Source organism: Elephantulus edwardii, unplaced genomic scaffold (genome assembly GCF_000299155.1).
Source record: "Elephantulus edwardii isolate Elephantulus edwardi_28Jun2011 unplaced genomic scaffold, EleEdw1.0 scaffold00005, whole genome shotgun sequence".
In the NCBI taxonomy this organism is placed as follows: Eukaryota; Metazoa; Chordata; class Mammalia; order Macroscelidea; family Macroscelididae; genus Elephantulus; species Elephantulus edwardii.
Window position 1 is genome coordinate 2,113,076 of NW_006399755.1, and position 11,456 is coordinate 2,124,531.

Genomic DNA, 11,456 nt, shown 5'->3' on the forward strand with positions numbered 1-11,456 from the left:
TAGAAGCCATTTATTACGTTTAGCTCATTTTTGTTGTTGCTGTAGTTCTTGACATAGTAGAATTTTCAGTAGCATAATATATTCTGGCATCCTTCTAAGTAAGGTATGAATTCCATTCAATATTCTTTAAATCTAAACTTTGTATCATGTGGGGAAAGAAATACAGAGATATTTGGTGGTCAGAGGGGCAGACCATATAGGACATGGCTGTCCAGTGTTGTTATGTACTGTCGAGCTGCCTGTGACTCAGAGCAACCTGATGCACACTAGCTCTGATCTCTGTCCTTCCCTGAGTCCATCTCACTATCTCTGACACACCTATTGCCTTGGCCACTGTGTCAATTAATCTCATCCAGGGTCTTCCTCCTCCTGTACACAAAAAATTGAGTTCTCGCTTAGGTAGTTTAACTGCCTAACTAGGCTCTATATTTGTACCTGTTCTCCTTCCCTCAATAAATCAACAATCTAAATAAAATAAGTAAAAAGGCAACTATGTCCCTAACATAGTCAATAATTTTATCCTGAAAATAAAAAAGATAAATTTACAAGACAGTATTAGATAAAGGAGAATGCTAAAAGATAATAACAATTTCTTTCAAATAGACAAAACTTTTCTTTTTCCTGAAATTGATTTAACTTCAAAGGAAAAGAAATTCTTTGGTCAAAACAAAAACCAACCAAAACCCACACAATCTCATTACTAACGTGTTGGTTCCACCTTATAAAAACCATCCATGAAGTTTCCAAAGCTATAAATCCTAACAGGAGAAGACTATCCGTCATTCTCCCCCAGAGCCACTGGTAGATTCAAATCTCCAGTAATGTGAAACCTTTGGCTTAGCACTACTTATTTGTAATATGTACTTCAATATAAATGTCTACATACTAATCTAGAAAATAATTGGATATTTGTGATTATTGATAATAAGTTTGTAATTAAAGAATGTAAGAAGATCAGAAGTGATTCCAGTCAGGAATGCAAGAGTGAAGTTACCTCCAATGTGCAAGTTTTCAACATAAGAAAGCATAATCTAACAGTATAGTTTTTGAAACAATGCAAAAGATTTGCACTGCACAAATGCACTGTACATTGTACAAATGGAATTCCAACTCAAAACGTTAGAAATAGAAATTCCATTTGTCCAAGAAATACCACTACTAGGAATATACACTAAAGAAGGCAGGACCACAGCTCAAATAGATATACACAAACCCATGTTTACTGCAGTGTTAATCACAACAGCAAAGAGATGGAAGCAGCCCAACTGCCTACCAAAATAAAAAACAAAAACAAAAACAAAAAACCCCAAAACACAAATGGATAGAAAAACTGTGGTACAGTTTTAAAAATCCTGAACCCATTTAATTTTTATAATGTCTAATGGAACAGCTGAAATTTTGTGGGCTGCAACATAATTGTTTGGAATTGTTCATTATCTGGGAGGCTGGGCTGTATGAGGAGAAACATCATGATTGGAGGAAGATTCATCAACAATCTGCTTTATGCAGGTAACACAACCCTGCTTACTGAAACTGAGGAGGACTGCAGAGTCTTTGAAACTGCAGAAGGTCAAGGACTGCAGCCTTCAATATGGATTGAGGCTCAATATCAAGAAAAGATTCTCAACAACTGGCCAATTGGCAGCATCATGATAGTTGGTGAAAGATTGAGATTGTTAACAGCTTCAGGTTGCTTGACTCCACAAGCAACACTCTTGTCATCAGCAGACAAGAAATTAAAAGATGTATTATGATTGGAAAGTCTGCTGTTAGAGACTTCTCCAAACTGAAGAGCAATGATGCCAGTCTGGAGACTAAAGTGTGCCTGATACAGTCCATGGTCTTTGCAATCACTTGCTATGCGTCAGAGAGCTGGACAATGACTAGGGATGATAGTAGGATAACTGATGCTCTGAGCTGTGGTGTTGAAGAGTATTGAATCTACCATGGACTGCTAAGAAAATGAACAGGTTTATCCTACAGAGGGTTAAACCAGGCTCCTCCTTGGAAGCAAGGATTCTAAAGCTTCATCTGATATACTCTGGACATGCTGCAAGGAGGGGCCAGTCCTTGGAGAGGGATGCCACACTTGAGAGGGTATAGAGACAGCACAGGAGAGGAAGACCCTCTATGAGGTGGACTGATTCACTGACAGGGGTAACAGAGGTAGGTGTGTTGGATTGGCACAGGATAGAGCACGGTTTAGGGCTGTTGTACATAGGGTTGCTATGAGTCACAGGTGACTTGATGGCACATAACAGCAACAACAACTAAACAAATAACCAGACATTCCACCCGACCCTCAAAGGTGTCATATTTTGTAGGAATATTCTTCCAAGTTGTACAGCACTCTTCTGTTAATTCGCTGTAGTGAGGGAATCTGGGTTTGCTGTGATGCTGAACCTTGTGCCCCTTGGGTAACAAATGCTATAATGGTTGCCCATAGTGGACAGTGTTTGGTGGAGCTCCCAGTTTAAGACAGGTTTCGAAGTAGGAAGGACATCCTAAACCACATGCCTCTGGAAACTCGATGAACTTGGAGAAATGACATTAGTTACAGAAAGGCTTCAGGTCTTCTGTTCATATGGTCGCTATGAATCATGCTCGATTCAACAACAACATGCAAATCTACTTGTTACTAAAGTAATCCTGTGAGCTCACTTATCTGCAATTGCCCTTTAAAGGCAGTACTGAAGACCAATTTCTATTCTAATCCTAAAACTGAAAATCCACAAATTGGAATAAAAGAAAATAAAAATGGGTGGAAAAAGAGTTCTTCCAAAGAATTCATTTAGAAAAGAGAATTCTATGTCTATACACTTTTCCTGGAGTTATCACAAAATACAAATTAGTCTTTCATACACTTTATCCCTTTTAATCATCCTGTATTTTTATATATTTGGTTTATTTGGGTGGTTTTTTTTAATCAGTTACGCATTTTACACATATATAATTCTGAATATTTATTATGCTAGACAATATTCTAAATACTAGTAATTACCAATAAGCAAGATTAAAGATGTCACTGTCATCCTGGAATTTATAAAGCACAAGATGCAGATGTTAAACAATGTTGTAAAGAAAGACGAAAATAAATATTTAACTTTATAGTATAGAGTATACTTTTATAGAAATGTATGAAAACAGTTTTGTCCCTTAGGTAGAAAAACTAAGGCAGTTGCACTGGACTCCACACAGGACAGAGATTGTTCTTTTTACTTTTTCTGTGTATATACTTGCTCGCCCCCTGTATACATTATATATACCAGTCTTTAAGTATATATATTTCAGCAAATTCTCCAAACTAGAATGACATGAGACTATATGAATTACACTAAATCTACACTCTTATAAGGACAGACTTAAAGAAGGAATAATTATATACAAACACTGTATAGGAGGGAGCTCTTTATAGATAAATACTATACTCATGATCTACACTTAAAAAGATACTGCCACTGAGTGGAATATGCCTCAGAGCAACCCTATAGGGTAGAGTAGAGTGGTCCCAAAGCCAGGTGGATTGACATGGTGACTACTGCAACAGGCTCTTCCTTGTGTGTCAGGTAGTGTGAAGATGGCGCACGGTAGAGCAGGGTCCAGATCTTTGTTCATAGGGTCTCTATTAGTCTTACTTGACTCAATGGCACTTAACAACAACAACAACAACAACAACAAATCTTTACAGAAACAGATTGAAGCAGCTAGTAAATTCAGTCCATCAACCTTTCATTAGGCCCAATGCCTAATACACAGCCACACCAGGATTCCTATAGTCTACAGTTCTTATTTTGTACTTTTGAGACAGAACTCATAACTGACACTCCAGTGGGTTTTCAGAGCCTATAAGTGTATGGGAGGAGACTTTGTTCAGAAAGACTTTCTCCATCTTTCTCCAGAGGAGCAGCTGGAAATTGAACCATCTGCCTTTAGGTTGGCAGCCCAACTCCTGGACTAACCAGTACATCTCCTTATGTGCAGTTCTCAAATGCTAACAGTTGGAAAGCTGGCAAATGAGCTTCATAAGAATCACCTAGAAACTACTAATAATAGAACGTTCCAGTCATCATTCCATCATTCTTAGCAATTTCAATTTAGTAGCCCTCAGGTGAATTTTTATAATATTCTGACATTCTGTTAGATCTTAAGACCTTAATCACACAGAGGCTTGAGAGTCATTATTTAATTATTCCATGTTTCTTGTAACATTCAAATAATTATGAGTGTCTGTGAATACAAAATAAATGGCTTCCGTGTGTGTGTGTGTGTAATTTGAGGAAAGCTATGTTTTTGCTTATACTTAAGCATTATCAAGAAGATTCCACATAGAGACAGAAGGACAAACTATGTGACAATAGTTTAGAAGAGGTAGGGTTTGAACTGGTGGTGGGATGACAGATGGTTTTATGCAGTACACAAAATTGTATATGATACATACAATTAATTCATTTGGTATGTAGTCTTACACTAAAAAACACTGAATCACATGAGAAAAAAAGAGAACTATCTTTTCATTTTCAATCTTTCCTGTTTACTTCAAGAAGCAATCCTCACTCAGCTGTTGATACATCTTTTACATATACCATTGCTTTTCCTTTTTTTTTTTTTTTTTAACAATAGCATCCCTGAGAGCCCTTAGCAAACAAAAGCCATCTATCTAAGATTTAGACTATACATCTAAGGATTAAAATTCACTTGAAGCATGTGCTACTGATTTTTCATTTACAATGATCAGAGAAATAAAAAGTCCATTTTTAAAAAAGAATATAAATGGTGTGTTGTTATGGCAAAAATTATGATGCTCTGTGACTTAAATTTAGAAAAATCACTACATTATTAAAAGTAACAATCAACCCCTTACTCTTAAACACACATACACAAATAATTAACTAACTGAATGATAAAACATAAAATATTTATAGGAAGATATTGAATGAATAGCTCCTTCTCCCATTAGACAAAACAGCCAAAATAATTAATTTTGATATGACAAGTATTATTTCATATAATAGCTAAATAAGTATTTCAGTCAGACAATATATAAATGGAATGTATTTATGGTCTAGTCCGAACATCAGGACAACTATAATTCATTAATTTATTATCTATTCCACACACCTTATAATCCTTCGTTCTGTAGCAGCCATGATGAGAATGATCTGGAAAAGGATATAAAAAATAAAGCATAAATATTCTATAATAAAGGAAATTTATTCATTACTATCTTGAGGTTTTGTGGTAAAAAAATCTGTGCTGAAACGGAAAGGCACACAGTTTAAATCGGCCAAGTAGCTGCACTGCTAGAGAAGGGATGCACAGTCTCCTCCTGTGTGACATACTGCCTCAGAAAACTCGCTGAAAGGTCACTTATCAGTCAGTTCTGCCTTCATGGCAAACAACAACTGCTTCAAAATCTGCTGCCAAGGACCTCTCCAAAGTGCTAAAGGTCAATGATGTCATTTTTAAAGACTAAGGTGTGCTGGACCAAGCTATATTGTTATTACTGGGTGTCATCGAGTCCAGTATGAGGGATAGTGACCCTATGAACAACATATCTGAATCCTGTTCTGTGCCATCTTCACACTTCCTGGCACACCTGAGCTCACTACAGCAGTCATCTGGTTGAAAGTCTTCATCTCTTTCTCAGACCTTCCATTTTTCCAAGTATGATGTCCTTCTCCAAGAAAAAGCTTCTCCTAACAATATATCTGAAGTATGAAGACAAAGCTTATCATCTTTGCCTCCAAGGAGCAATCTGGCTACACTTTCTCCAAGATATGTTCTTTTGGCAGTCTAAGCATCAATTCTTCTATAATCCTTATTCATTGTCCAGCTCTCAGATGCATAACAAATGGCTGAAAAGACCATGGCCTGAATTTGATGCACCTTAGTCTTCAAATTGCTATCATGTCTTCTCAAGTATTTGGAGAAGTCACTGACTATAGACTTTCCCAATGCAATATATCTCCTAATCTCCTGACTGGCTGGCACCAAGTGTGTTGATTGTGAATCCAAGTCAGATGAAATTGTTGATAACTTTAATATTTGCTCCATTTATCATGATGTTTTCTATTGGTCCAATGGTAAGAATTTTTCTTTTTTCACATTAAGATGTAAGTCATATTGAAGGCCATATTTCCTGATCTTCTGCAGCAAGTGCTTCAAGTCATCCTCACTTTCAGCAAGCAAGGTTATGTCATTTTTCCACATGGAATTCAGCTTCTTGAGTAATTTGCTCAGCATGCAGACTGAACAGGTATGGAGACAGAATACAACCCTGGAGGATAGCTTTCTTAATCTTAAACCATGTACTATCAACTTGCTCTGTTTGTACTACTTTCACATGAGCACAATTAAGTTATCTGGGACTTCCATATTTCTCAATGTTAGCCATAATTTGTTCTGATCCACTCAAACAACTATGCCTTAATAAAATATAAATAGGCATTCTTCTGATATTGTTTCTTTTCAGCCAGGATCCATCTGACATAAGCAATGACAATCATAGCCTCTTGTAAATCTTGCTTGAACTCTGGCAGTTTCTTATCTATGTACTGTTTGGGCCATTTTTGAATGGCCCAAGCTGTATTCTCTTCAATTACTTCCTTTTTATTTGAAAGTCGGAAAATACTAAACTGACACAAACCATACAAGACCAGATGGTTTACAAGTGAATTTTATCAAACATTCACAGAACTGTCACCAATTCTACATAAACTACTTCAGAAAATAGAAAAAGATGGAATTCTCCCAGACTCATTCTATGAAGCAAACATATCCTTGATACCAAAGCCAGGAAAGGACACTACCAAAATAGAAAACTATAGGCCAATATCTGTTATGAACATAGATGCAAAAATCCTAAATAAAATACTTCCAACAGTACATCAAAGAAATAATTCACCTTGACCAAGTGGGATCCATAACAGGTATGCAAGGATGGTTCAACATAAGAAAAATAATTAATGTAATTCATCACATAACCAAAACAAAGAAGAACCACATGATTCTATCAATTGGTGCAGAAAAGTCCTTTGACAAAAATCCAACACCCTTTCCTGATTAAAACACTAAGCAAAATAGTTAGAGGGGAATTTCTTCAACATAGTAAAAACTATTTATGCAAATGCGAAAGTCAACATTGTTCTCAATGGAGAGAGGTTAAAGGCATTCATTATAAGAACAGGAACTAGGCAAGGATGCCCACTATCACCTCTCTTATTCAATATTGTATTGGAAGTCTCAGCAATAGCAATTAAGACAAGAGCATAAGAGGTATCCAAATTGGCAAAGAAGAGGTAAAATTATCTCTCTATGCAGATGATATGATAGTATACTTAGACTCAGCAAGAAAACTATTGGACATAGCTGACCAATTTAGCAATGTAGCAGGATACAAGAGCAACATACAAAATTCAGCTGGATTTCTCTACAGTCACAAAGAGAATACAGAGCTGAAGCTAAGAAAAACAATATTCTTCACAATAGTTAATTACAAGGTTATAAATACTTGGGACTAAATCTAACCAGAAGCACAAAGGACCTGTTCAAAGAAAATTACAAAACATTACTGCAAGAAACAAAGAGAGACCTGGAGAAGTGGAAGAATATCCCTTGCTCATGGATAGGAAGACTCAGTATTGTGAAAATGGCATTACTACCAAAAGCAATTTACATGTTCAATGCAATCCCAATACAAATACCAATCCCATTCTTCAACAAGATGGAAAAGGCAATCTCCAGTTTCATCTGGAATGGAAAGAAGCCCCGAATAAGCAAAGCATTCCTTAAAAATAGAAGAAAGTTAGGAGGCATCTCACACTCTGATTTCAAATGCTCTACTACACTGCCATAGTGGTTAAAAACAGTGTGGTACTGGTACAATGACAGATACATAGATCAATGGAGTAGAACCGAGAACCCAGAAATCAGCCCATCTACCTATGGTCAACTGATTTTTGACAAGGAGATAAAATCAGTTAAGTGGGGAAACAACAGCCTTTTTTATCAAATGGTATTGCCAAAATTGGAAAACTATCTGCAGAAGACTCAAGGAAGATCCACACCTTACTCTATACACAAAATACAACTCTAGGTGGATCAAGGACCTAGGACTAAAACCAAGGACTATAAACTTCATTAAAGAAAATCTTGGAAGAACTTTAGAAGTCCTAATCCACAATATAAGCAGTCTTCCAAGCATCCTTAAAAATCTCCAACCAGGAGAAGATAAAATAGATGAATGGGACCTGATAAGAATCAAATTCCTATGCAGATCCAAAAACTTCTCCAAATGATCGAAGACAAGATAAGTTGTTGGAGGATGTCAAATGTATCATCCAGGAAGAATGCAAATGGTCATTACAAAGACAGAAGTGGAAGAAAAGGCCAAAATGGATGTCAGAAGAAACTCTAAAGAATGCACTGGAGCATAGAGAAGCCAAAGTATAAGGAAGAATTTAAGATACTAAAGACCTGAACAGAAGATTCCAAAAGGCAGCTCCGAACAACAAAGTAAAATGTTACAATGAAATGTGTGAGGAGCTAGAGTCGGAAAATCAAAAGGGATGAACTCGTTCAGCATTTCTTAAGCTCAAGAAACTGAAGAACAAATTCAAACCTCGAGTTGCTATAATCAAGGATGCTGTAGGCAGAATATTAAATGATCCAGGGGGTTTTAAAGGAAGATGGAAGGAATATACTGAGTCATTGTATCGAAAGGAATTGGCAGATACAGAAGAATTCAATGAAATAACATTTGAGCAAGAGCCTATGGTGATGAAGGAGGAAGTTCAAGCTGCTTTGAAGGAAATGGCAAAAAATAAGGCCCCAGAAATAGATGGTATACCAATTGACATATTTCAGCTAACAGATGCTGTCCTGGATGTGCTCACCAAGTTGTGCCAAGAAATCTGGAGAACACCCACTTGGCCAACTGACTGGAAGAGATCTATATTTGTTCCCATTCCAAAGAAGGGTGATCCAACTGAGTGTGGAAACTACAGAACACTATTGATTTCACATGCAAGCAAGATTCTGCTGAGGACTATCCAAAAAGGACTGGAACAGTACATCAGCAGAGAACTGCTGGAAGTCCAGGCTGGGTTTAGAAGGGGTTGTGGTACTAGGGATATTGTAGCTGATGTTAAATGGATCTTAGCTGAAAGCAGGGAATACCAGAAGAATGTTTGTGTTTCTTTGATTATGCAAAGGTGTTTGACTGTGTGGATCATAACAAACTGTGGCTGAATCTGAGAAAAATGGGAATCCCAGAACATTTAATCGTGCTAATGTGAAACCTATACTTAGACCAAGAGGCAGTCATCAGAACAGAGCAGGGTAACACTGCATGGTTCAAAATTGGGAAGGGTGTACGCCAGGGATGCATGCTGTCTCCATATCTTTTCAATCTGTATGCAGAGCAGATTATCAGGGAGGCTGGGCTCTATGAGGAGAAATGTGGGCAATCTCTCGTGTGATTAAATGCCTATGAGTTGGTTCCAACTCAACAGTAAACATCAATGACTATAAGACCAGATAAGTTGTGGTATGATATCAAGGATATCATCCATGAAGAAAGCAAAAGGAGAAAGAAAAAACAAAAATAGGTGTCAGAAGAGACTCTAAAAATTGCACTGGGGTATCAAGAAGCCAAAACAAAAGAAAAACTTGTCAAAGTAAAAGAGCTGAACAGAAGATTTCAAAGGGCAACTCAAGAAGACAAAGCAAAGCATTATAATGGAGTGTGCTGAGAGCTGAAACTGGAGAATAATAAGGGAAGAACTCACTCTGCATTTCTCAAGCTGAGAGAACGGAAAAAACAAATTTAAGCCTTGTGTCACAATACTGAGAGATGCTATAGGCAATATATTGAATGACCCAGAAAGCATCAAAACAAGATGGAGGAAATATACAGAATCACTATACAAGATAGAACTGATTGACACTGAGAAATTTCAGGAAGTACAATATGAATTGGAATCAATGGTAATAAAGAATGAATTAGAGGCTGAATTGAAGACTTTGGCAAAAAATGAGGCCCCAGGAATCAATGGAATACAAATTGACTTGTTTCAATTAAGAGATGCAGCCTTGGATGCACTCAGCAGTCTATGCCAGGAAATTTGGAGGACAACTGTCTGGCCAATAGTTTGGAAGAGGTCCATATTTGTTGCCTATCCCAAGAAAGGTGATGATTGGAAAGGTAGAGAAGAAGAGGAAGGCCCTCAACCAGGTGGACTGACTGACACAGTGATGGCTGCAAGGAGCTCTTGTGTGTCAGGAAGGGTGAAGATGGTGCAATCTAGAACAGGGTTCAGATCTTTTGTTCATAGGGTCGCTATGAGTCATACTCAACTCGAAGGCACCTAAGAAGAACAACAACATATTATTGCATGCCACATCAACTCTTTCATGCTATTATAAGTGTCCTATACCAATACTTCTCTCATGTTCAATTTTAATTTTTTTTTCTGTCCACAGAGTTATTTTTAACTCTTCTTAGGACCTGCTGACAGAATTGGTTCTCATCAGCAGATCTTCACAGCCCTGTTTTCAAGTTTCTAAAGCAGCTCTTCTCCTGGTAGGATTCCTTCCTTGCTCTGCAAACCACTTTTTCAATAGAGGAAGAATTTGCTTTATCCTTCCCTGGAAAAAGTCCTTAACCTTCAGTTGGCTCCACCTAGGTGGGGTACATGTCTGTGTACCTTGTGCTAGACAAGCTACAAAGACAGGCAAAACCAGCACACTGCAACATGCACACTGCACTTTACCATCGTGTTTTGTCAGAATCTCTCACTGGTGCAGATCTAAATCTCACTGGTGCAGACATTGCTGAGCTGGTGTGAGATCTGAAGGCAGAGAGAGATTAAGTTTCCCTTGCTTATCAGATGTGAAAGGTAAAGCTGAATGAGAAAGGTACAACTGAATGTGTGGGAATCTTGCTGGGCCCAAACAATGTGCTCTCACACCAACACCATCCTGTCACCCAGTTTCATGAGGGGTTGGCAATATGAGACCAGGACAAGTATAGGCATTGACTCCATTTACCAAAGGATCAGTCCTGTCCCACATACAGCCTGTATCTGGGTATGTATCAGCGACAAGGGACACTCAATCCTTTCAAACTTAGCCACAAAGTACTTCTTATTTTCCATAACCTAGGCACTACTAAATTCCCTCTAAGATTTCTCAACCATAACTTATATCTTTATTAGGCAAATATGATCAAAAGTAACATTTTCAGGTTATCAAATAAGGGTGAATGAGGCCAAAATCCATTTGTGGAAACCTATCTAAGATATATCCAGTGTATACTTACAGACACACCTCAACAAAACTTTTTTCTACAAAACTTAATCATTTCCATCTATGATATTTGTCTATGTCTTATTTAAGGGCAAGTTCTTTGATAAAAATATGGTAAGGTAATTTTTTAAAAGGGGATCTTTTTTGGG

At 37.4% G+C, this 11,456-nt stretch overlaps 1 protein-coding gene across 1 annotated transcript in view; it reads right to left on the reverse strand.

The window, feature by feature from the left end:
- Positions 1-11,456, reverse strand: part of LOC102860280 (spermatogenesis-associated protein 6-like) — a 137,071-nt gene that overhangs the window by 57,441 nt on the left and 68,174 nt on the right. Inside the window, exon 7 of the mRNA XM_006879802.1 lies at positions 5,119-5,194. Coding sequence (XP_006879864.1) covers positions 5,119-5,194 — 76 coding nt within the window. The remainder of the gene's footprint in view (positions 1-5,118; positions 5,195-11,456) is intronic.